This window comes from Aspergillus fischeri, genomic scaffold (assembly GCF_000149645.3).
Source record: "Aspergillus fischeri NRRL 181 1099437636249 genomic scaffold, whole genome shotgun sequence".
NCBI lineage: Eukaryota > Fungi > Ascomycota > Eurotiomycetes > Eurotiales > Aspergillaceae > Aspergillus > Aspergillus fischeri.
In genome coordinates, this window is record NW_001509770.1 from 645,209 (window position 1) to 670,112 (window position 24,904).

The following is a 24,904-nucleotide window of genomic DNA, read 5'->3' on the forward strand; positions in this document are numbered from 1 at the left end:
TAAATGCCACAGGTTGAACCGTCTAAAAACAGATTTACTAGAAGAAATGCTATGATACAACGACGAGCAGCCGTAACAAATCGGACTCAAGAGTAGGAGCAGGATGCGCTGTTGAAATCAGACCCGCTCCGATGCCAGTCCTGGTCAGAAGTCCTTTCTATTCCTGAATATCCACGTAACCCAACTTCTGGCCCATTTTGATTCGCTGGCCTTTCTCAATGGTCCAGTTCCATCCTCCTTCACGTTTCCCTTCTTCCCAACCAATATCGAATGATTTCCTGGTTCCCATCGGTGCCTCAAAGACAAGCACGATGGAGCTACCCAATTGGAAACCACCCATTTCTTCTCCTCTCTGCAGGGGATGGCCACCTAGTGTCCTGCTTGCATGGAGGTAGGTTGCCTCAACAAATCCGGGATATTGCTCCCCTCTTTGTGCGGCAAGTGCTGCAGCCCGATCTGCAACCGTGTCTGTTGTGAGACTGTTCGTGCGTAATTCTGAGTCGAAATTGATCTTGATGGACCCCACGTTCGTGGCGCCTACGGGGATATAGCTGAAAAAGCCCCATCGCCAGCGACCCAGTAGAGCAACTCGCTCATTCAGAGTAAAAAGACCCGGCAAGTGACGTTGAAGGTAAGGTGAAACAGAGTACAGTTCGCCTGCAAAATGTCGACGACTCTCAACAACCCATGACACGGGAGAGTGGAAGCGATGATAGTCACCGGGCGCAAGATAGATTACCACGTAGTAGAGCGCATTGTTCGATGTCGGCTTAGGCGCATACCACGGCGAGCCGTCCCCGCGAGCTATTTCGGCCTTCACTGCTTCTTCTGCAGCAGCTTCTGACTTTGTGGATGCGTCCAAAGAAGCCGCCCGTCTCCGTGCCCCTCCCTTGTCTCCTGCAAGGAGGGTCGGCAGCGTATACGAGATACCGTTCACTTTGGCGAATTCCTCATCAGCTAGCATATTAGCTGCATCTTTATGGGATGGTTCTGTCATGTGGTTCATAAATTTCTTGCTGTGGTCAGCGGAAGACGGTGTGGCAGCACCTAAGAGCGCATCCAAGCTGTACGTTATACCCTTGACTTGTTCCACCTCACCGCGGTCAATCAGACCAAATTGCAGGATGCGGCCATCTGACGGGGAGACAATGGCGTGGGGGTCAGGATCTATTGGTCGTACGCCTGGCTTTAGTTTGCGATAGAAGAAGGCGGCCAAATTCGGATACGTGTGAAGGTCTGGTTCGGCTACTTCATCCAGATTGACACCGAAGATCCAGGAATAAAGTTTGAATCCAGGAACACGAAGATAATAAGGGAGTTCCAGCTCGTTGAAGGCTCCCCACCAGCGAGACATTGCCTTGAGAGGCAATGTCGACAGGATCTGGACCTGCCATGGTCCGCTGGGCCTGACTCGGGGACGTGGAGGGGGTTTCTCGAAATCAAACGACTCTCCGAGTGCCTCCCTCTCGGCGCGTTCTCGTTCCGCCCGCTGTGACTTGTAAAAGTGCAGTAAACCCAGTAAACCGATACCCAGACCAACAGGAATCGGGTACCATTCTACTTTCGTGGTTCGCAAGGCAAATCGAAGTCGAGATCCAAAGGAGCCCCTTGGCGACGAACGCTCATGGTTGTTCTGACCATTGTACTGCTTCCATGATTTTGTAGAAAATTCTTTAGGACCGGTCCGGCGACGACCAGTTGCTCTGAAAGACACCATATCCATCACTGCAGCTCTGCCCCCATTAGGGGGAATCGTGAGCTTCCGGCGAAAGGGTGCAGAACAGTTGGAGAGGCACAGGGCCATAATCACTGATCTACTCCAGAGACATCATCCCTTACGGGAGGAGAGATGGCGATGATGTATGTGGTGTCCTGTACAAGCAGACTGAGATAAGATGGATTGTTGTCAGCCAAATTGTATGCATCGATTATTTCTCTTAAGTTTTGCGTCATGCGATGCCCACCGCCCGGCAGAATAAGCGTGTCTATCGGCTTCTTCGATACTCTGCACCGTCTGTTGTTTATCCAATCTCTTTCATTAGGTTTCTCCCTCTTCTCTGCCTTGTTCTGTCTCTGAGTACGTGAGGTCATTTGGAACGGGTAGCTTATTAGACAGTTTCCGTCTGAGCCTCTACCTTCAAATGGTGGGGTACTGACCGACGGACTGATGAAAAGGACACCGTCATCCTCAACGCCGCTCTCTCTCCGCATTCTGCTCTGATAGTTCCATCTCCCTTCTTATATGCCTGTTTCCGACCAACCGAGGAATGAACAATCCATTTGAATTTATTGTTTGAATTCTTGGCCCGGTCTCGACTTTTACAGATTCTGATTCCTTGTCATCATTTCTCAGCCTTCACGATAGGTACAGGGTCGTATGTACCTGAGAGGATTATGAGCCCGTGTCAGCTACACTTCCGTCAAACATTTGAAAGCAGAAACATCGGGTTTCCAGATTATGGCGTCCAATTCTTCTGATCAACCAAGTGCACCTTTGGAGACCGTTCCGCGCAGCATCACCTTGCACGTGCTCTGCCCGTCTCTACCCAATCGCTTCACCTTCAATGATCTTCCCCTCTCTACGACTGTGGCTGGTCTCAAGGCTCGCTTGACCGAATCAATACCAAGTCGTCCAGCGCCGAGTAACCAGAGATTGATCTGGCGCGGAAGGGCACTTTTAGACGATGCTATGACACTGGAAAGTGTCCTGGGCCCCACGGATGTATGCCCCACCGCCAGTTCCCTTTATTTGGCTGAGCCTCTCGCATTTGGAATAGCTACTGACAATTGAGGATACGCGTAGAGTACCGAATATTCCATGCATCTTGCTCTTCCGCCGCCCTCCACCGTCGGCTCCGCTAGAACCTTCACTCCATCCGCTTCCGAACCCCCTGCAACTGGTCGCCTACCAGACCCTTTTCTCAATAGAGCATGGTCTTCTGCACTTCCGACTCTTCCAACTTCTACTCAGAGTTTCAGACAAAGGGGCTCGATACCGACTGGCGTACCACATGAAGCTGAGATTGGACTTGCCCTCCAGCGTAACATTGACCAGATCCGCCGACAAATTCGGACAGCTGCGCAACAACCGAGATCGGGACCGCAGGGGGTCGCAACTACTCCCTCCGTGGATCAAGCAGGCGCACAACAGCGGACGGGTGTCTTTCAGTCGGGTTATCCTCCTGCGAGATGGTCAACAAGAGCTCATGGGCCACTGGGCCCTTCAGACCTTCCCCAACCCCGAACTTGGCCCGCTGGTCATTTGGCGTCCACGGGTATTCAGGCCACGAATCTGCGTGCTCCTCTAGATGTCCTACAGCTCCAGGTAAACTATGCCGAGGACCAGCTTCAACTGGGAATCGCACCCCCGGCAGAACGAATCATTCGTATTCGTAATCAGCTTTGCGAGATGCTAGACGATCTCTACAGTGATCCACGTGCTGCACGCAACGGAAACATTGAAGCGTTGCTTTCTCGTATTTTTAACATCTACACTCGCGCGGATCAACTTCGCATCACGCAGTCTAGATTGCAACCCTCTCTCCTCGCTACCAACGCTTCTGCAAATGCGGAACCGGCGCGGCCTCCTCTGTACCTTCTATCGTCACCGGGCGGATATCAAGCTCTTGTCGCGTCACCGGGCGCGACAAACTCAATTCAGGCGTCGCTTGCTTCCTTCCATGCGTCGCAGACTCCTGAGTTTACACCCATGCAGGCTCCAGCTCAACCAGCCGGATTCCGAGCCAATCAGGAGGCTGTAGTTCTGGAAAATGTTGTTCGTCAAGCTGTGCTAAACCAGCGAGCGGTGAACAATGGACCGGTTGATCTTTCCAGGTATATTAGACGCATCTGGCTCTTCGTCCGGTTGTATTTTTTCTGCTACATGTTCAGCGAGCCAGGAACTTGGTCGCGAGTCTTATATGTTACGCTAGCCGTGGTTGCCTCTCTTCTTTCCGAGACCAGTATTCCGCGGCAGCTGTTCAATATGACAGTCGCTCCTCTCCAGCGTCACCTTGAGGGATTGTTACATGTAGCTCCTGATGCTGCTGACAATAATGGCGCTCAGGCTGCTGCAAATGGCATTGGCATACTCAACGACAACCGTGCCAGCCTGCCCGGTCAGCTTCGCCAGGGTGTCCGGCGATTGGAACGATCTGCAGCGCTGTTCGTTGCCAGTCTGGTTCCCGGGGTTGGCGAAAGACAGATTGAGGTGCGAAATGCGGCCGAGGCAGCCCGTAACGCGCAGCTCGCACGAGAAGAAGAGGAGCGTCGCAGACAGCAGGAGACCGCGGGCAACGACGAAAACAGTGCAGAGCGGCAAGAGTCTCATGAGGAAGCGGACGGCGCAAATGAGCGCGTCGAGCCAGCCGAACAGAACACCATGACTCCTAATCAATCCGAGCCTTTGATACCCCTTGAGCCTGACGAATGAGCGAACAGTTTCTCTTCTTTGACTTTGACATTAGCGTTGAGTTATCGCATGAGCGTTTTTACCTAGCCTGCATTTTTTGTTTATTCTGATGTAGAATAGCACATACGTCGAATGGATTGATGGTGTTTACCTCAGTTGAAATTGCGTAACAGGTACTGTGTTCTTCTCTAGTTTGTAAAGATCAAAACCTGTTGGTTCAACGTTCCTAGTCTAAGATATCTGCTGGAGATTCTCTTCTACCAGCCACTAATCTTCCATCTACAGCTTAAGGCCGAGCTTCTCTGCCGACGTATGCTGAGGGGAGGTGGGAACCTCAGACGGCGGCGCCATCGGTCCCGTATCAAACGACTCCTCTCCATTGAAATGCCTATCCATCGACTCATTAGTCCTCTTCCCAAACACTGCAACCCAACGGTCGAAGGAAGTACTCACCAGCCTCTCTCAGCCCCCGTACTGAGAAACCCACAGTCCCCATTCTTCACACAGTCCCATCCACCCCCGACCCCCTTCCCACCGCGCCAATCCGGCACCTTCATCTCAGCCCGCAGGATCTTCGTCCCGGGAGCCAACGCCTCAACCCCAACCCCAGCCGTACCAACTTCGTTTCCCCTCCTCCGAAACGTACTCAACCCCGCCGTGAAAACAAAAAAGTCCTCCGTGGAACTATCCTTCGGCATCGCGCCCGTCAACGCCCGGCCCATGGCAATCAGCGGCGCCGCATGCGAGCAGATAAGCAGCGCCTTGCTGGTGCGCTGGTCGGGGCGCTGCGAGTCCTCCAGGGCCGCGATCTCGGCGTCCACGTCGGCGATTATGCCTGCGAGCGCGGTGGCGAGGCGATCGTGCAGCTGGGCGATGGTCTCGCCGCGGGGGGAGGGGATGAGGTGCGGGTTGTGCTTTGAGGGGTTGGACGGGAGGATGCTGGGGAAGTGGGTGTGGAGGGTTGACGGTGTGGCGGGGGAGGGATGCTCGAAGAAGGAGGTTGGGCCGAACCATTCCCTTGTATCTCTCATTAACAGTGTATCTTCAATAACCGTGGTAAGGTAGGTGCCAACCCTATCCCATTCTCGACCCTGACGTCAAAGTCCGCGCAGGCGTCGATGTCGCTGCTTTCCTCGTGCTGCTGCTGCTGCTTTGCCTTTAGCGCCTCGACGGTTGGCTGGATCGTCTGCAGACAGCGGTAGAAGGGGCTGCAGTACACGCGGAACGGCTTGGGCTGGAACCCTGGGCTTGCGATGTGCGCGGCCAGTTCGTGCGATTGTCGGACGCCATGGGAGGTTAGGGTTGGGTCGGCGGGGTTTCCGGTTGGAGTTGGGAATTGGGCTCTGTATGTGCCTGTTTTGTAGTCGATCGTCCAACTGAGGCGGTGCTGGAGGAGATGTTGTTAGTGCACTATCTGGATGGAAATGGGTGTTTTGAATCCGGGGGCGGGGTTCAGGGAGTTTTGAGTTACATACGCCATGGCGTGTTAGATATATTGTATCCAAGGGCATATTGCAGCAGTTGAGAAGCAGATGATAAAGGCAACTACAACAGAAATATTGTGTTCGGAATACCAACAAGTCTTCGATCCCCTGGACAATTGCGGGGAACTAACCGAAAGCCAGGGCTGCCAGGCGGTGCATATGAACCTCGGTCCGGATGTGTCTACATCTAGAAGTTTACAGGCTACAGCACATGGCCTAGAATGATGGAGAATAGCTGACTGAATTGAGATAGGTGCAAGATTCACACTCCAGTAAAACTATCTATGGCGTTTCTGTCAGGGTATTATCCTCAACTGCTCGCCAAGACGCCTCGACCATCGAGCATTTCCTCGCTCCTACATCAAACCCAAGCCAAGCTATTTCCGACACACCGACAAGACCTCAAAACTTTTTATTTCAATTCTGATGGAGTTGTCTAGTAGAAGAAGCCAAGGAGCTTGCCAGCAACGTGCTTGCGACGAGCCTCCTCGTGGTCCATGATACCGGCGGAGGTGGTCAGGACGACGTAGCCGAACTGACGAGAGGGCAGCAGCTGGACGGCCCACTGCTCGATGTCGGGGAGCTGGACGGGGTAGCGGGGGTTGATGACACCGCACTTGTTGAGACGACCGTTGAGCTGGATGACGATCTTGCCGGAGCGGTGGTCATCGACCTCCTCGAACTCGCCAATGTAGCCTGGTAGCAAGTCAGCAAGGATGTAGCGAAGATTTAAAAGCTGCCAAACACGAAGAAAAAAAAGAGTTTTGGAAACTTGTAAGATCTTCACATGTTTCAATGAAACAATCTTCAATATATCGGGCACTTAAAGGGCAGACGTTGTAGAGTGGGTTAAGATTCGAAACCGCCGCCTAGTTATCAGCCCGAATGGTGTTGTCCTCCACAGATCTTGCAAGTTTCCAAACCTCCTCCCTTTCCTCATGATGGTATGAAGGCAAAAAGACAAAACGTACCGTGCTTCTGCATGACGCTGAGGAACTTGACAATGACCTTGGAGCTAGGTCTGATCAGGACCTGGCGCTTACCGGCCTTCTCGGCGTTGTTGATGGCGTTGAGCGCATCGTTGAGGACGGAAGTCTTGACCATTTTGACGGTTGATTGAGATTCTCAAATCGAGGAAATGCAGAAATGAGGTATCTATAAGTCGAAACTCTCTAGGGAAGCAAATTTCTCACCGCACGGGATCCACCCAGCTGGAGAAATTTTTGCTCCCGGAAGAGAGAAAACCAGTCAGCCACCAGTAGTCTTCGAGCGCAAAGAGTGCCCCCCAGGGGTTCTTAAGCCCGTGTCGTGATGAGAGAAGCGTATCACCCTGCATCTTTTGACTTCTTTGTTCTCGGTCGCCATTTTGACCAAATTGAGACAAGAAAGCCAAAAACGAGAAGGTGATTGCTCTCCCAGACTAGCTGGGGGGCTGCAAATGAATAGAAGACAGCAAGCAGAACATACCTCGAGGTCGAATTAACGGCGTTGGTGAGGACAGGAGGTTGGTTCAGGATCGAGCTCGGCGCAAGAAAAAGACGGTGAGATTTTCGCGGCTGTGCGCGCTTAGGGTTTCCATTACTGTACCCTTATCAGTCACGTGCTGATAGTATCCGCATCCCATCTAGTGCCTTAGGCATAAAGGCAACCAGAGAATGTGTGATATGGCAGAAAATATTACAGCACAATTCAGCCTACACGAGAATATGTTGGCTACTCATACGTTTATTAATGTATCATTTCCTCTATACAGATTTTTCCATCACACTTCACTGTGAGAAAGGGCAGGATTATACGGGACTTTCAGTGTCAAAAGGGATTCATCGCTATGTTTCTCTTGAAAGGGGTTACATGACTTCTTGGGGCATACATGACGTTCGCAAAAATGCTAGGGAGAATCTTGGTCTAATTAAAACCGCCATAGAAAAAAGAAAAAGGAACAGGAGGCAAGGGTAATTGTGCTAGTAATAAAGTGGGGAGAAGGGAAGGAAGGCCAGAAGATAAATAACAGGGGTGAAGGTGAATGTGAAGGTGAAGGGTGATTCCGAAAAGGGGAACAGTGTGCCCAGCGGATGCCTGCATGGTTGGGGGACTAGGAATAGGGGAGGGACAAGGTAAAAAAGGTTGAGGAATCGGATCGTAGGGGCGTGATACATTAGCTCAAACGAACTTCGATCATATCAGGGTAAGGGGTTAGCCATGAGTGCCGACGTGCGATGCGCTCATGGATAGGAACAAGTAGCTTGCAACATGTACATGCTGATGTTCAGTGCCCTCAGTGAACTGTACTCACATCAAGGGTAGGGGCAACGGGCTCGGCGTCACTTCCCATGCAGCACCTTTGGAAAGTGCTTTCAGTGCAAGGGGAGCCGTGTCCTAACAGCAAGGGTTGTGTAGCATGGCCGGGTTAGAACGCGCTTAAGCCATGGCAGCCGCCGTGGACATGTTGACCTGACGCTTGACCTGCTCGCGTGTCCACCGAGCGGTGTCAATAGTGCGAGGGCTGTATTCCCGGTTGTTCCTAGTCTCCCTAACAAGCGCGGTGACCCAGTCATTGCGGAAGAAGCTGGCGAACTCTCCATTGGGGAACGTATCTGCGAGATCGCTGAAAGGTCGTTAGAAAAATAGTCAAAAAGGTGGAAACAAAGAAGCCATACCCAAGAACGCCCATAGATGCCCTCATAAGACCCTCACTGCGGCTCATGTCCTGAGAGATGATGTGGAGGAGCTGGAAGATTGACTCGACATAGGGCTGGAGCTGAGCGGCTGCGACATTATTAGCATAAGTCAAGCGTGATCAATCGGATATCGCTACGTACCCTGAGGCTTGCCCTTGTAGGTCAGAAGGATACCACCCCAGGCATCCATGATGCCCTCACGAAGCGAGACAATGTAGTCAAGCATTTCCATAGTTACGTCGGTACTGGCTGTGACGGCCGATGCCTGCTGAAGGACCTGGGCGACGACAGGCAAGTATACATCGAATTGAGTCCCGATAGCCTGGGCAATGTCTCCAAAGGTTTCGAGAATCGCGGGCTTAAGCTGATTGGTAGCACTCTGTGATGCGAGGTTAGCCAGTGATTCTTTCTAATTCGGCATCGTCTCATCCTTGATGTCTTACCCTCAAGTTGTTCAGCAGGTAGTTCATAAAAGCATCGCAGTAAGGCTGGACCTTCTCGTTCAAGGCACGGGCGATATCACTGACCAGGCCAATGGCCATGGAGCAGAGGGCTGGCTCTTCCTGGTTGCCGAGAGCGTTGTATAGGAAAGGAGTGAAGGATTCCATGTACTTGACGAACTCCTCCTCCAGAGCGCTGGCGATAGCACCCACAGTGGCAAACACCACGTCAGGAACACTGGATTTGGGGGGAACGGTGGAGAGAACCTGGAGCATGACGTGCATGATGCGGTCCGCCTGGGGCTTGATCTCCGTTTCAAGACGCTGAACAATAGCCTGCCAACAAGTTAGTAATGGAGATCCCGCCGAGGCGCATCGGGAATCCTTACCAGGAGTACACTGGTCAATGAGGTTTGCATCTCCTCGAGGGTGATACGATCCTCGACACTGACAACCTGTTGCTGCATGGGGACGGTCTGCTCCAGACGCTGGATCATAACATCGGACAGTGTCGCGACCAGGGGCAGGCTGTCGTTCGCGGCGTTGGTGACGAACGAGTTGAGCACCTCATATCCAGCGGTGCGGAGCTGGTTGTCGGCATCCTGCCTCTCTGTGAGGGTAAGGAGGGACTTAACACTGTCCTGGAAGTGCTTCGACAGTGGGTTGGTGTGAGCACCGACATCACCGGCGAACCGATCGGCAACGTTCATCAAAGCCCAGCAGCAAGAGCTGGCGATCTTGGGGCTACTAGCAAGACCGTTGAAAAGGCAAGTAATAAGGGGTTGTAGGTGCACGTCAGGGTCAAGGGTCTCGGAGCAGAAGTCACAAACGCGCCCGAGCGCGTAGGCCGTAGAGTCACGGACCTGGATGGAGCTATCCTCCATCATGCTAATCAAAACACTCAGTGCCTGCTTGATCAAAGGCTCCAGAATCTTAGGGTCGGGGCCGTCCATAATAGCGCCAAATGCAGCAACTGCGGCATCACGATGACGCCAATCCTCGTTGCGGATGTTCTCCTCGACGAAGGTCAGGACAGGCTGGATGATATCACCCTGCACGCACTGAGCGTAAAGCTGCAGGGCCTGGTAAGCCGCACGGGAAATGTTGTACTCGTCCTCGGTGGCATCCTCATCTTGTTTGCACATGCATTGCAACAGGACAGGAACAACTTCTCTGCAGGCGACACGGGCAAAGTTGAAGAACGGGCGGATTTCGGTGGCGCCCTCGGCCTGGGCCTAGAAGAAAGAAGTGTCAGTTGTGTTCGGTACAGAGATATGAGCAGGAAAAAACGAACCGCGGCATTGTCATCCTCAATGGCAATTTCCTCCTCGCAAACGGTGCACCAAAACTCAATGGCGAGCTTGGCAACGTCTTCCTCTTCACTCTTCATGCCCATAATGCTCAAGCCAAAGAGAGCCTTCTCCATGTAGAAACGCATCTTATCGTAGTATGAACCCATAATCCGATTCAGGCAACCGAAAGCACCGGCCTGGACACGGAGATCATCGGCCTGCGTGGCCTCGCAGACAACCTGCATGATGTAGTTCCGTTCGCCCTCGTTCTCCATGTTGGAACGCACAAAGTCCACCGAATCACTGAGGGCCTTGATGGCGGCATTGCGAATGTCCATGTTGGGCTCCTCGCGCCGGGCACCCTGGACAACGGCCGTCAAGATGGCATTAGAGTGGGCAGCCAAACTTTCCCGCAGCTCCGGATCTTGCGACTCGCAGATGAAACCAATTGTGATGAGGGAGGCTTGTTTCAGCTGATCGGTGCCGGTTGCAACGCTCTGAACCAGGTGGTTCATCAGCTCTGGCCATTCGTTACGGGGAAGCTCGATGGCGGCGATCGAAACGATGAACTGAGCAGCAGACTGGCCGGCCCTGGCATCCTTGGAAGCGAGAGTCTTGAGCGCCAGCTCCTTGACCTGTGCCTTTACCTCGGGGCTGATCCCCGAAATCCATCGCTCCTGTACCTCCCTTAACTTGGCGAGATCTCTGAAAGTGAAAGCGTTTTTCAAGGCCAGACCGGCGGCGGTTCTGATGTGCGGAGCGGCGCTTTCGTTCGCCAACTCTTGGCCAAGGGTAGTGAGGTAACCGGCCTATAAGAAACAGCAAGGTTGATATTAGCAACTGGGGAGTCGAGTATCAAACGAGAGAGGGGAAAGGATTGGCTGGACATACGAAGTCCACCTCCGCCGCGTGGAGGAGTTGTTGTTCAGCATTTGTACGAGTCGTCGCATCTATTATAGAGTTAAGCAGCCGAAAGTCAGTCTCCGATGCTCGTATGGAATGATATCTAGGTAGAATTCGAAAGAAAGAAAATCTTTCGTATAATACAGAGGGGTAACGGTGGGCAACGTACCTGGCGACAGGGTGCCCTCCAACACTTGAGTGACGTTCATGTTGCCTTAAGCGGAAATCGCACCCAGAATCACAGGGAAATAGAGAAGACGAGGACAGGGAAAGGCGGGGGAAAGAGAAAGATAAGAATCGCTTGTTGACTTGACCCAGGATGGGTTATAAAGAATCGAGAGAAAAGACTTGTCCACAAACAAAAAGGAGTGTTTGGTGTGGACAGTTGAGAGTCAAAGAAGAAGGGGAGGAAAAAATAAACGATGTTGGAGGTTCAGAGCAAAAAGGTTGTTTTTGTGGATATGACGAGGCATGCACCGGGTCGGAGAAGAGACCAGACAGTGGACCAGAAGATGTGGTGAATGCACGCCAGAACAAGGGAGGAAAAGGGAGAAAAGCTATGAACAAAAAAACCCCCCAGGAACCTTTGATGACAGGCAGATGCTTGATGGGTAGTGTAGTCTGTAGTGGGGTGGAGGACGGATAGTTCTGGTAGGCTTTGGGTTTTCTGCGAGTTTTCTGGAGGATATAAGGCTGAGGAGAGAGAAGTGAAGGCAACGGAAAGGCGAGGGAAGAGGATAGAGGGGCAGAAAGCTGATTTCTTCTTTTTTTTTGTCTTCGCCTCTGGGATATTTTCCTTTCTTTTTGATGCCAAATGGTATGGAGACAGATGATGCTGGACCAGTAGACTAAGGCTAAGGATAGATACTTGATCGTACTCTGGACTCTGTACCTACCTTACACCTACAGAGAGATCCAGTGTCGTTACTGGACGCTGAGACGCACTTGGGGCTGCTGCCCGGAGCTGCCGTCAACGCTGTGGCCTACCATTGGGCGGTCGCCGCCCATCCGAGAATGGAGCTGTCACGTGATAGCACATTTACGTCCCTTTCAGCCACCATGACAGACAGCAGCAGCAGCAGCAGTATTAAATAACTGCAGGGGAGGGAACTATCACTTGACTGACAGTACTTTTCATTCTTTTTCACTGTAACGTCTAAAGAAAGAAACTCTTTGTATCCTGTTTTCCGCAGGTCTACCAGGTAGGCCTAAAAGTCACTTTCGTCATTACCGTACTTTACTCTTCTACCTTACTACCTCAGGTACTTACGTATTGTGGCTTGCCCCTCCCTATTACATAACCACTGCTGAAGAGTAAACACAAGGGGGGGAAGAATTCTTCCTTTGCTTGTTTTCATTTTGCTGCGTTGGAGGATCATTTTCCACAGTGGTTGCGTTGGCCCGGGCGACCGCTTCCCCCGTCGGGGTGTCAACCCCAATCAGCGCACAAATCCACACACTAGTTGGACTTAGGACTGAAGATTCTGTATGGATTGGTTTGGGATTTTGAAAGAGATCCACTGGTTGATGGGGCTGAGAAGATTTTGGATTGTTTCGAGAAGGAAGAAATTCAAACTCTGACTGTGGAGAGGTACACACTGGACGAAACAGAACAACAGTGATTGTAAGAAGAAAGAAAGTATTGAATATGATAGATAGGTTGGGAGTATCGCATTTCTCCCTACTCGCAATCATATCGAGTATTTCGATGGATCATAGAATGTAGAATTTAAATCAGTACGACCTGATGGCCACTGATGTAACCAGGAATGCGTATGCGTCTCACGGTGAAACCATCCCTCATACTCTGTGGATTAACTAGTATGAAACATGAATTTGAATGGCCTTCTTCATGACAGAACAGCCTTGCGAAGCTCTCATTAAGTCATGATTATGCTATCTATTCACTGTCCTCATCCTCATCAGCCATTTCAGCATCCATGTCCAGGACTTCATACCGCAACCCATCGCCGTACAAGACGCAGATCGCCCGGCGACCTTTTCGTCCATTGACGTCGAACCGCAAGGGTCTGGCCTTCTGACCGGACGGAGAAAAGGCATGCTTGATGAGGCTCGCGTGCGTGGAATGCGGCGATAACAAGTCCAGTGTCGTAGCATCTATTGTGGGTTGAGGTGAGGTAGAGTCAAGCAGCTTGTCGCTGTAGGTGATGAAGAAAGGAGATGGCGAGCTGAAGGCTCCTTCGTTATCGAACGTGGATGCGGGCTGAAACGGGATGTTCAGCAGATAGGCAGATCCTTCTACTCATTCCAAGGGCAGTTAGCAGCTGGCGAAATAGGCGTGCGAGGTTCATACATACTGTCATTCGACCAAAGGAGCATCATGGTATCGTCCTGCACGAATTGAATCTGGCGAATTTCTCCTTCCTGCAGATTCAGTGCTCCTATGCAGATTTGCCGGGTAGAACTGACTCCATTCTCGGAGTCTGACACAACACGGTAGATGTAGACTAGGAGCACAAGGGTAAGCATTCATCAAGCTGATTGGAAGGGACAAACTTACGTAGATGATGTGACTTGATTGATCTCACGGCGATATAGATAACACTAACCGTCCCATCTTCACTATTCTAGTGTTGATCCAGTTAGCAGTAACGCATCTAGTCGAATCAATACCCTTACCTCGGAGCACATTGTGATATCAATAACCTCCTGATCGGCATCCGGATGAAGAGCAAGAGGTGAACGGTGCAAGATGCCTCTGCGTTGTGTTATCGCTATTTGCCGAAAGACCTTTTCAAACTGTAGTCCTAAGCGCTTTGTCAAGTCATTCATCTTGGGAAGCTCCGGAGGGTTCGCATTGTTTTGGCCCTGATTCAGCTGTTCAAGAAGCTTTTTGAATGTGTCGTAAAAGGGCCGGTCATCTGCAGCCGTCCACTTGTCTGATGTAGCAGAAGGCTTAGCAACAGGCACTCCCATCATGGGAAGCTGCTGGATAAAGTGCTGGAGTGTGCTCTTGGTTAGCGCGCCTCTAATGTATTTCAGAGTCTGTGGATAATCTATCATGTCTGTCTTCTCCATAAGTTCATCCAGAGTTTGTGACATGGGCTCCGCAGTCTGCATATCAATTTCATGTCGAAGCCACTGGGAGAAGGCGATGAACTGAGCCAGTTCCTCGTTAGCATTGATAAGGATCTGGTGACAAAGGAGATGAAGACAATCAAGCGTCTCGACACTCGCATTGAGGTCGTTGGTTTCTAAGCCCAGCACTTCGCTGAGTTTCTGGAATCGAGATAGGCCGATAAGTCGACTAAGCAGCACTTCGCATCGCTCAAGTGCGGGCAGTAGACACTCGTGCGTCAGGCGTCGGACATTCTCATAGCCGCTTGAGACAGCCTTTTCCCAACGTTTATGTCCCTGTTTCATTGTCAGCTGCGTTTCGGAATAAAGCACAGGAAGGTGTATACCCTTTCGCCGACAATATCTACCAGAAATTCCTTCAGTGGCTCGAAGCAATCGCCCGTCACCACCAGATGGTAAGCGGCCGTGACAAAGTCACAATGGCATTTATCCTTCAGATCCTCATTGATACTGCGCATGTATCGTGCAGGCAACTCCTGCGCATTCTTCCACTCAAGCTCAATCTGCCTCTGGACCTGGCCGATATAACGGAGCAAATTCTGTAACTGGGTGGTTTTGTAGGCCAGAAGCGACAGATACCGACCCGATCTAGTGATAAAGCGAAGATCAATAGTGAGTAGATGCAGTCCACCAGAAGAGCCAGGAGTCGACGCGGACGCCAGCAACGCATGCGTTGAGCTCAATGGATGCGACGCATGCTGGAGTATTCTGCAAGCAGACGAACCGCCGTCCGATATCCCGATCTTAAACGAGCCAATTTCGAAGCAGTCAAAGATACGCAGATGGACAGTCCCATCATCAAACCCAACCAGCAGCACATCAACCGCATCATTACTGTTTTTCGAGGACGAGTGGAAAATCGCATCGATTGACGCTCGAGAGCTAAACACGTCATCACTAGCAAGCAGTCAACCACAATGAACCCGAAACCATCTAGCAAAATACTCACTCGCTTCCCGTCGCAGGCAACGTACTCAATTTCGGCAAGGAGCTCTCGATATCCAGCAATGCCAACTCCCGCGGCAAATCAGCCTTGAGCAGCGCCGCCGCCTTGGACGGCTGGGTATCTGGCGACAGCAGATCCGAGACGGTGAGCTGCCCCGCAGCCTCCTGCAGATGGCGCTGCGCAGCTTTACTATCTGTAAAGTTGACGCCCCAGCCCAGACAGGTGATGCTGACGGGCTGAGCGTGAGCGCCCGGCTGATCCGCAGGGTAATGGTGCACCGTTTTACCACTGTACGCGCTGATCAACCGGACGGTGTCATCTGCGCAAGCAACCGCCAGTAAATTTCCTGCGCCTTGTCAGCAAAATATCGCATGGTTCAAGTAACAAGAGACAATGACCATTATCCTTCCACCTCACCGCTCGGATCTCCCCGTCTGCTTCGTCCTCGCCCAGGTACGGATCTCCCTTGAATGACCCCCCGAAGACCTTCTGCCCGTTCAGCCGGAAAACGCGTAACTCTTCATCCTCTGTGACTAGGGCGATCAGGTCCATCGTGGGACAGTAGGTCAGCGTGCTTGCCTTGCATTTTGCCGGCAGTGACTTTTCGCCCACGGGCGTGAGCTGTGGCTTGAAGACCTCTTCAGCCATGGTTATAGTTTATTTTAATCCATCCTCTGATAACACAGAACAATTGAGTTAGGCGGAATGAGTAGGTTCTTAGTGACTATGTCAAGGTTGTTCCTGTAGTTGTTGGAGGGATGCTGGAGTGGGTATTTTACCGACGATGCTTGGCACGCGTTTGTCGCGTTGCTTTGCACTTCAGCCAGGGAACTGGTAACTCAACATATACCTCTTATCTCATCGGACTGAAGCAAGTATGGTCATTTAGCTCAGAAGAGAAGCGAGAACAAGAAGCCTGTGGTCAATCACTCATAGTACGGCGTATCAGATAATCTACAAAGTGTTTCAAAATTCTGCGTCAACGTCTAGACGAACAATATATTTCTTCCAACCAACTTAGGTTCTGACCTGTCTAGGTAGGCACTGTGTACATTCTATTATATTCGGAATTTTGTATTTTAAAATCGTCCATTAGAATATATTTTTCCCTGCATATAAAAATTGCCAATTGCTACAATGCCTGCATTGTTCACATTAAAACCACCGATATTCTATTCCTTGGCAGTACCAGACTGGATCACGTTCCGTAGATAGGCCAATTCGTCCAACATATCCAGCATAGACGTAGAAGCACGACTAAGGCGATTGGATACGTCCCGGTTGTCAGTAAGAGAAGCCGTGTCGTTTTTGACATGATCCGGAAACTCGGTGGTGGACGCGTCGGGACTTTTCACCAGACCCAGCGTCTCGAAAGCATTCATGGCACCGAAGAAAGCTGCATGTCTTTTGGGGTCTCTCTCCACGTTGTACATGTCTTCAATACCGAGACCTGCCATGTCAAGGTCAGACGGAGACAATGACACCGTCAAGCGGGGGAGAGGAAGGTTGAAGTGAGGTGAATCGCCCGCGATGGAGGTCGCGGGTGACGACTTCGAATTCACTGTCAGGTGAGGAGTGTTTGGATCGCTCGTGTCCGAGGCTAAGGAGGGTACAATCTGGTCTGAAAATTCCGCGTCGCCGGGATTGCGGGACAGCTGGTTTTCGTTGTTGAAAGTGGAAGAGGAGGTCATGGACTCGGGAGAGATTATCTCTGTATCTGTACTCCATTCCGAAAAGTGACTTCTCTCGCAGTAGGAGCTGCCGACAACGGAGCCTTCCGTTTCAGTGAAGTCAGAAAAGCGACTTCCTAGGTTCTCGGTATCGAGTTCCCTCTCGCGGGCGTCGATATCACGCAGGGCTTCATCCATCACCGACGAGGGCGAGTTGGGTAACGTAGGAAGCCGCTTTTCTTTGTATGTGAATGGCGTAGGCGTCGTAGTATCGGGAATGGTGGCCGTCCTCAAGAATGACGGCGACTCTAAGGCTGCTAGCAGCTCTGCAGCCATATATGAAAAAGTTTTTGACGAACACTCTTCGCTCGCGCTCGTATTGTCGGGCTGCGTCTCAAGAGTTAGAGGACTCTTACACGACAAGTGCTCCATGGATTTTGTGTTCAATGCACGACGATCCTGAATGGACATTGTCAGAGGGGTTTCATGGTCCGCAGACACAGGTCGGCGGAAGAAAAGGCCTTCTGGGTGAAGGGAGTGCTCGTCATGCTTGGCGGCCGAGGCCGTATTGAAGCCATGGCAAAATTGCTCTGGAAAGTCAAAGCGGCCTTTTCCACTACTACCGGTGCGGCATACCCCAGAGGCATCTTCGACTTTCGTATTAAGCTCCCCGTCGGAGTGGTGCGTGTTGCTGAGGTCGGGAGATGAAGCATTCAGATACCGGATTGCAGCCCGAAGGCCTCTCGATCTGGGGGGTGACACCGAGCGAGCAGCCTTGGAGCTAGAACTTCGGGGTGTTTTGTTTACTGAGCTGCTTGGCTGGGAAGTCGCTCTATTGGTCAATGCTCCCAGAGGAGATGTATTGAAGGACCAAGCCGGGGTTGGCGCCTGAAGTAGTGGCGGGGATGTACGGAGACGGGGAAGCTTTGGCTTTGGCGGCCGCCGTGGGTTCATGTACTTGTCCTCTGGGTTCATGGTCCGTACATCAGGCTTCCTGGAGCTGGAACTGTCTTGAAAGGTATGTGTAGGCCGTGTGTCTGGAAGGATGACGGGGACCTGGAGCACATTGAGCGGCTGACCAGGAAGAAACGGGCAAAGCGACGTCACTGGTTCCGCTTCGTTATAATACTCGACATCGTTGTCCAACAAGTACTAGTTAGGACGTCAGTCTCGAGTCATGACTAACAGGTGGAAGTACCCACATAATACCAATAAGTACCACCCATCTTGAGTCCACCAGACCGCGCTGGGGTCTGATGAGTGGGAGTGCCGTCACAAACTATGTCCGTGAATGTGTGACATCCTCTCCAATGGCCTGGACCAACACGGCGATCCCTTTCCATGGCATATGGTTTCGAGAAGTTATCCCATGACCCGAGCAGCTTGACGGACTTGACATTGGGACTGGTAGTACTGTGTGGAGTGTCAATTCAGGTTCAAGCGGACTGTTTGAGGGGAACTTACAGCAAGAAGGTCATCAATGTTGTTGAAGACATGATCGCAATTGATATCGCTATAGCCGAATAAACAAACACAAGTAGAGAAACGCTGAAGATATATGCCGGACTGCTTGACGCTGAATTGCAAGTTCAATGAAGGAAAAGTCCCAAGTATTCCAGGCGATCCGAGGATCATATATAGTCGAAGAGAATGAAAGACTGTCCGTTGTCTAGGACCAGCCCAGACAGCGCAAGTTGGTGAAGGCGAACTGAACGAAAGAAAAACGCCTCGACGTTTCGAATCTCGCCGGTTGTCCGTTTGCTTCTTATGAGATCCAAGAGGTCGGTATCAGGGGCCGACTGCGCCGTCGAATTGACAGAATTTAGACCGAATGCGAAGCTATTAATGGTACCTGACAGACAAGCTCGGCTGTGACGCTTTGTAGCTGGCGTCTCAGTAGCCGCGACGACCACAATGACGGAAATTGGATGTTCCTGGGCGACAGAGAACGGAGCGACGAGCGCCAATGGGCTTGACGATGCGAAGCGCCAGCGAAAGGGATCGACGAAACGGCGACAGTATATCAGCGCTTACGGCAGTTGTTGTGGTTTCAGGTCGAGGGGAAAAATTGTTTTGAGTGCTTAAGAATCTTCAACAGAAACCAAAGAAGAGAATCAAAAATTGACCGTTGTGATGGGACGGCCATCAATAGAAGGTAAAATAGATGACGTGAGGAATAATAACCATCAAAACTTGAGCCATCATCGTAAACAATCAACAGACAAGAAAAATGCACCTTGATTATAAGCTAGGATCCACTGGCTGCTGCGAGAACCACGTCACAGCCCTGTAGGCCGATATCTGCAGGGGGGAAAGGAAACCGAGCGTCGAATCTTGAAGAGGGAGAAAAGGATTGGAGAGATGAGAGAAACTACTCAGACTAGTGAAAAATGGCGACCACAGGGCAATGATAACTTAATTACCTTAAGAGGCTGGCTTTCAATATTCGGTCATCGGCCGAGCGAGACCGACAGAGTTCAGCTGAAAGTAAAGCCCTTTGTTGAGTCCAATAATAGGCTGCTAGGACTATGGTCTCACGTATAACGCCATTATTACATAGGACTCCGTATTAGTTATCCCAATTCTGATGACTGATAACCCTCCTTTGAATGCGATCAGCAGTAGAGCCACAACAATGCAGTCAGCCAGCCATGTGGTTGACCGAATAGTGGAGATTATGAACATCGTCAGCTCAAGCCTGCTACTCCTGTACTGCTAAAAGCCACTACCCTAGCCTAGCACAGGAAATCAACCCTTAATAACCATTAGACTGCGTTACTATCGTTGAGCAGACCAGTCAACTTCACAAAATGATCAATAACATACGATCCACGTGAAAAACCATGTGTGCTCTTTACTGTAGATATCGATCTATGGTCCTCCATACTCCATCCGATGAGCCAAACCTTGGCAAAATACGTACTCCATACCATATTACCAGGGGCACATGCCTACCTGAAGGACTCGACGTAGACACAATCATTCTCCAAGCATAATCCAAGACGAACAAAAAGACTCGTCACTGCGATCTAGTCTACCACAAAGTCAAGTGAACTAGACTAGGTTTTGTCCGCGATGTCTCACTGGCCAGTCCTGATGGATCAATCCCAACGCTATCCGGATTACGGACCGACTCTAGACTGCTTAGCTAGTTAACGCATGTTTCACCGATCCTTAAACAGACCAGATAGACTAATGAGACAGCAGACATCCAGATCCAGATCCAAACTGACCAGTCGGATTCCCCGCACACACTGAAATCCTCCTGGCGCTTACGGCCATGCAGGTACGCTCTTAGTGTGCTTCGGTGCTGGGCAACAGATTGAGGCAGATTCGGACACGTCAGAAACAGCCGACCACGGCGGTTCCGACAATTATGTTTCTGTCCACCCTGCGGAGGATTGATATCACGTGCGATTTTACAAGTCGCTTATGTATGTCCGAAGGTTGTGAGTTGAAGGAATATCGTGATCTTGATTCCCATGGATCGTCTTCAATAGTCCAGAGACGGCGGATGGGTCCCGCTCTCTAGTGGTGGCTGAATGGACTCAACCAAAACCTCGAGCAATACGAGTACGGAAGATTCTTCCTTTTGCCTTATTCCATATGTGTTCAGATGTACACCAACTTGGTTTGATTACTTTGCCAGTTCAATATGAACAGGATCCTGCTCATCTTCGAACAGCCTGGCGCTTACTCCGGCGCGTTTCAGTCTACTCCCTTCACATGTGAGGGATGAGCTTGTCTGGGATGATTACCCTACCTGTCAGCCCGTTGGCTCTCTTGGAATGTCCTGGCCAAAATAAACGGCAAAATCTGCCTGCTTCATTCACGCGTCTAGCAGAGGTAGAGGTATTAGATAGGTGCGCCAAGTCCAAGCTGGAAACACAATAGCCGCCCTCAAGCTGAATAACATAACAAAGCAAAGAGCCACCACGTAGCAATCTCGTCAAACAAGAAAACACAACTGGCTAAAACGCCTTCCGCTTATCGTATTTCTTATGCACAGCACCCATCGTGCACTTGAGGATACCCTCCGCACTCAGCGTCTGCCCGCGGCTCCCCTTCCACGGCACCGTATCAACAATATCCCTCAGATTGACCTCCTGAGCCATTTTCCCCAGCTCATCATCCAGATCCTCCAGATATCGCCTCGCCCCCTCATCGTCCCCAATCTGAAAGAACTGGACACCCACCTGCCACGGCACAGCGCGACACGCATCCAACCGCTTCGCAACCTCCAAAATCACACTCTCCGCATCATCCGTAAACACCCCATCCGTAATCGCAATGATATTCAACGGCTTCACAAACCTCGCCGGATCGCGCAGGTTCCCATCCTCATCCGTCGCGGCCGCCATCTTCTCCACGCGCCGCAGGTACGGTGTCAGGATCTGCAGCAGCCGTTTTCCGTAGGGCGTTGGCCCGCGCGGCCGCACGCTGTTGAAGATCTCCTGCACGTCTGCCGCGGTGGTGATGTTGTGGTATGCACCTGTGGAAGTGGCGGTCGCCTCGCGGCGGTGGTTGAGGAAGTAGATGTCGATTCCGTCTTGGTCGTACCGCGTGCAGATGGGCGCGATGGCCGCCAGGGCCTCCTCGGCCTCCTTCCAGCGTGCCCCGAGCATGCTGGAGCTGTCGTCGACGACGAAGATGGTGTCGAACTCGCGGAGGAAGGCGTAGGGTGAGTCGCCTGTGCTGCTGGTGAAGGAGGCTGTCGAGCCGGGGGTATGTGCGGCTGGTGCTGATGCTTGTGGGGTGTAGGGAGGTGGAGACCAGACGTCGACGTTGCGGGTTTGCACGTAGGTGTTTCCCTTGTGGGGGGTTGACTGGGTTCCTTGGTAGGTGGTCATTCTTGAGGTTGAGGTGCTTGAGCTGCCTGATACGCGGGAGTGACGATGGCCCATTGTGAGTTCTGGATTGTCGTTGATAGTATACGCGGGTGGTTGCTGGTGTTGTAAAGATTCCGGCGCGAGAGATTCAACAGGAGAATGAGGAAGGGGAGGAGATCGAGACTTGAATCTTCCAAAGAGAAGCGGCATTGAGATGGGGTTCTGGATGATGCTGGTGGTATGCAATCGGCCCACAAAGGAGGGAAAGTATGATGCCGTTTCCTTGGTTGTGAATGAAGTCAGGACTCACTGAACAGGCAGTCTCAACCACAGTTCTATGGGCCTGTCAACTAATGATCTCATTGTTCATTCTCTTGCATAGGTGCGAATACTAGTTTCTTATATCTACTCATGACCCTTACTATCACGAACAATGAAGGCATATACAAGGCAGACTAAGACTATTCTATCGTTATATTCCCACAAAGAAAACTATCTGTGCGCCAGGCTAGAAAAGGCTGAGCTTAAAGAGTCATGATCTAGGATCAAGACTTAAAGGTAATACGAGGGCTAAACCCCGAATGCAGGGACCAACATATGAACTACTAGCCAAGTCAGATAAAGGACGTGCCAAAATACAATGAGGCTGAGTCGCGTAGTCAATTATTATGACTTAGTCACATAACCCTTGCTCCCGTTTATGGAGTGCAGCAGGTAAGCCTTGCAGCACTGCCCCCCGCAACCGTAGTTAGGCAAGGCTGTGTAGCTGCCTCAGGAACAAATGAAACCAGAGCGTGCAGCCCACCAGAAGGCTCGATCTAAGCTTTATGAGAGATGGACGAGGTGTATTATGTATATGAATGTGTCATTTACATCATGTACAGCATAAATCATCTGATAAGGCGCCTGACGAGATACACGTCCGTCCATCCAATACGCCAGATCGCCCAGACTATACACCCAGGTTCAATCAAATCACCCTCATAAAGGAAGCAGTCATTTAGCCGCCAAATGCTTCCAAGCACTTGCCAAAACCTTGTTCTTCACAATGGCGGAGCTCTTCTCCTCTATGAGCACTCCGTCATCGCCCACGCCGTCAAAGACCCCCGCTTCGGTTTCTAGAACATCAATCAAAGCAAGGGCCTGATCGATCCCCATACCGTGCCCGATGAGCCGCAGACAGTCAATGCCCCACTTGCGCACAGGGTGGTTCTTTCCCTCGGTTGCACCGGCCATGACCAGCGGCCACAGTAGCACGAGCCCTGCGGTGTGACTCTCATTGAGGGGGACAGAGCTTGTCTGACTCTCACCTGTGCTGCCAACGCCGAAATGGTAGGGTACGCTGGCGCAGATGTCAGCAGCCAACTGCCGCGTACTGCTGCGGATCCTGACGCAGTGACTTTGCAGTTCGCTGGCAGCGCGTGCGCCCGGTGACTTGCTGTGCAGTCGTCGCAGACAGCTCAGTATCATCTCGGAGACGATGATGCGCGCGCAACGATACTGGTTCCATGTATGGCAGATCCAGAGATCGCTGTAGACGTGGTATTGATTGTTGTATGGGAGTATGCCGCGACAGAGTCTCTTGAACTCTGCGTCGGAGTACGTATTCTCGACGGTGGTGTACGAAAAGTCCGGCGGAAGAGATGCAATCCAGGCTAGCAATTCTGCTTCGATGTCGTAGGCTGCTGTTAGAATCTCTTGATTATCCGTCATGTACTTCTGTCTGACATCGGCACGGAGGTTGGCCAATTGGCCTAGGACGTATATCAGGCGATCACCGTAAGCCTCTGTCTGTGGGCGGAGAAACATGCCAAGTGGTGCACATTCGAGCACCGATGGCGGCACGTGTACGCTGAGCTGTAAGCAGCTCGTAATCTGCGAGTGTCAGCTGTCATCTGAAGAAAGAAGGGTCAAGCTGCAGGAGCCAGCGAAGCACGTACTATCTGAAATCGCAGCTGGACGAACAGCTTCAGACCCTCCTCATTCTGTACTTGTTCTGGACCGCGCAGTTCAAGAATCGCTGCGGCGCCGCGAAGATGATTCGTCCACTTTTCAATATTTTGTGTTGTCCGGCTGGTAACGACCTGGACAATGTCTGAGCAATGCATGAGCAGAAAAACGAGGCTATAAAGGCAGCTCACCTCAAAAATGGCCAGCATCAAGACCGCCCCCAGTGTCGAATTGGCTTTCACCTCTGCAGGATTTGAGACAGCGAATGCTAACATTTGCAAAGCGAACCCATATTCCGCTCCAGCAGCGATAACCATCGACATGTCTTGTCGGACCCGTCCAAGCATCGCCGTCCCCACAGCACCGACACTCGCTTTCATAGCCTCGTGGCTCACAGAAAAGCCCGAGCTGGCAAGAAATTCGGGACTCAGGTCTATCATCCAGTGAAACCCAGGCCACCTGTTATACCGAAGGAAGTAACAAACCGCCTCATCCTGCGTGGTCTGGTACGACGGCTGGGTCCTCGTCAGCGGCTGCCGCTCAATCAGCTCAGTCTGCACCGGGCTCTCGTCGCCGAAGTCAACAACATCGCTACCCCGGCTGACCGAGACCGTCGTCGCACCGGATGTGGACTCGGGACTACTCTCACTCGACGAAAGGGTGCGCCTGGCCGCCTTTCTCGCCTGTGTTTTGGACTTGCGCGCGGCAGCACTATTCCGGGCCTTCCGGACAACCTGCTGACTTTCATCGCGGAACATCAACGACAGTTCGTCTCGGTAGCCGGGGCAGACCCTGTTGCCTTTGAGACATTGCGAACAAGCAGGCCGTTCCTGGTCGCACCGGATCTTCCTCGTTCGGCATTGGCCGCATCCTTTGCTGGGTTTCCCACAGAAGACCATAGTGAACCAATAGTTTGCTGTTTTATTCGGTCGCACAGGTACTCCGTACAGTTCGTGGATGCAGAAAACCCGTTCCTGAATAAGTAAGCTGTGCGAGCAAGTGGTACCACCGGGCGGGCACAGCGGAGAAGGCCGGTCACGGTGTATGGTCTGAACCCTCCCGAGTGCTAGGATAAAGATATCGCGGCTGTTGAGAATAAATTATCGAGATGGAAGATCGTGCTCACTACTACCATGAACCACGATAGGATTGAGATGCTTCAAGAGGTGGGATCCCCGTCATGGTCGGTTCGGTTCCTGAAA

General features: G+C 51.6%; 9 protein-coding genes across 9 annotated transcripts; 1 reads left to right on the top strand and 8 right to left on the bottom strand.

The window, feature by feature from the left end:
- Positions 1–157: 157 nt before the first annotated feature.
- On the bottom strand, positions 158–1,804 carry NFIA_009570 (phosphatidylserine decarboxylase 1; the record flags this gene model as incomplete). The annotated part of the gene is made up of 1 exon (XM_001264173.1): positions 158–1,804. The coding sequence occupies one exon, from the start codon at positions 1,802–1,804 to the stop codon at positions 158–160; it is 1,647 nt and encodes a 548-aa protein (XP_001264174.1).
- A 654-nt stretch (positions 1,805–2,458) lies between these two features.
- NFIA_009580 (uncharacterized protein) lies at positions 2,459–4,432 on the top strand (the record flags this gene model as incomplete). Its single annotated transcript, XM_001264174.1, has 2 exons — positions 2,459–2,722; positions 2,804–4,432. The coding sequence occupies 2 exons, from the start codon at positions 2,459–2,461 to the stop codon at positions 4,430–4,432; spliced, it is 1,893 nt and encodes a 630-aa protein (XP_001264175.1).
- A 258-nt stretch (positions 4,433–4,690) lies between these two features.
- NFIA_009590 (phosphoglycerate mutase family protein) lies at positions 4,691–5,891 on the bottom strand (the record flags this gene model as incomplete). The annotated part of the gene is made up of 4 exons (XM_001264175.1): positions 4,691–4,799; positions 4,865–5,428; positions 5,485–5,798; positions 5,823–5,891. 4 exons carry the CDS (start codon positions 5,889–5,891, stop codon positions 4,691–4,693), a joined length of 1,056 nt encoding a protein of 351 aa, XP_001264176.1.
- A 440-nt stretch (positions 5,892–6,331) lies between these two features.
- Positions 6,332–6,999, bottom strand: NFIA_009600 (40S ribosomal protein uS8; the record flags this gene model as incomplete). Its single annotated transcript, XM_001264176.1, has 2 exons — positions 6,332–6,591; positions 6,867–6,999. The coding sequence occupies 2 exons, from the start codon at positions 6,997–6,999 to the stop codon at positions 6,332–6,334; spliced, it is 393 nt and encodes a 130-aa protein (XP_001264177.1).
- Positions 7,000–8,313: 1,314 nt separating this feature from the next.
- Positions 8,314–11,417, bottom strand: NFIA_009610 (karyopherin beta; the record flags this gene model as incomplete). Its single annotated transcript, XM_001264177.1, has 8 exons — positions 8,314–8,500; positions 8,553–8,661; positions 8,715–8,952; positions 9,017–9,349; positions 9,403–10,248; positions 10,308–11,114; positions 11,197–11,255; positions 11,378–11,417. 8 exons carry the CDS (start codon positions 11,415–11,417, stop codon positions 8,314–8,316), a joined length of 2,619 nt encoding a protein of 872 aa, XP_001264178.1.
- A 1,691-nt stretch (positions 11,418–13,108) lies between these two features.
- On the bottom strand, positions 13,109–15,901 carry NFIA_009620 (putative anaphase-promoting complex component Cut20/Apc4; the record flags this gene model as incomplete). Its single annotated transcript, XM_001264178.1, has 7 exons — positions 13,109–13,467; positions 13,527–13,676; positions 13,730–13,796; positions 13,849–14,583; positions 14,634–15,189; positions 15,257–15,599; positions 15,652–15,901. 7 exons carry the CDS (start codon positions 15,899–15,901, stop codon positions 13,109–13,111), a joined length of 2,460 nt encoding a protein of 819 aa, XP_001264179.1.
- Positions 15,902–16,425: 524 nt separating this feature from the next.
- Positions 16,426–18,419, bottom strand: NFIA_009630 (uncharacterized protein; the record flags this gene model as incomplete). Its single annotated transcript, XM_001264179.1, has 3 exons — positions 16,426–18,075; positions 18,126–18,336; positions 18,388–18,419. The coding sequence occupies 3 exons, from the start codon at positions 18,417–18,419 to the stop codon at positions 16,426–16,428; spliced, it is 1,893 nt and encodes a 630-aa protein (XP_001264180.1).
- A 2,475-nt stretch (positions 18,420–20,894) lies between these two features.
- On the bottom strand, positions 20,895–21,962 carry NFIA_009640 (uncharacterized protein; the record flags this gene model as incomplete). Its single annotated transcript, XM_001264180.1, has 1 exon — positions 20,895–21,962. The coding sequence occupies one exon, from the start codon at positions 21,960–21,962 to the stop codon at positions 20,895–20,897; it is 1,068 nt and encodes a 355-aa protein (XP_001264181.1).
- Positions 21,963–22,748: 786 nt separating this feature from the next.
- NFIA_009650 (Zn(II)2Cys6 transcription factor) lies at positions 22,749–24,601 on the bottom strand (the record flags this gene model as incomplete). Its single annotated transcript, XM_001264181.1, has 3 exons — positions 22,749–23,627; positions 23,693–23,836; positions 23,894–24,601. The coding sequence occupies 3 exons, from the start codon at positions 24,599–24,601 to the stop codon at positions 22,749–22,751; spliced, it is 1,731 nt and encodes a 576-aa protein (XP_001264182.1).
- Between the last annotated feature and the right edge of the window lie 303 nt (positions 24,602–24,904).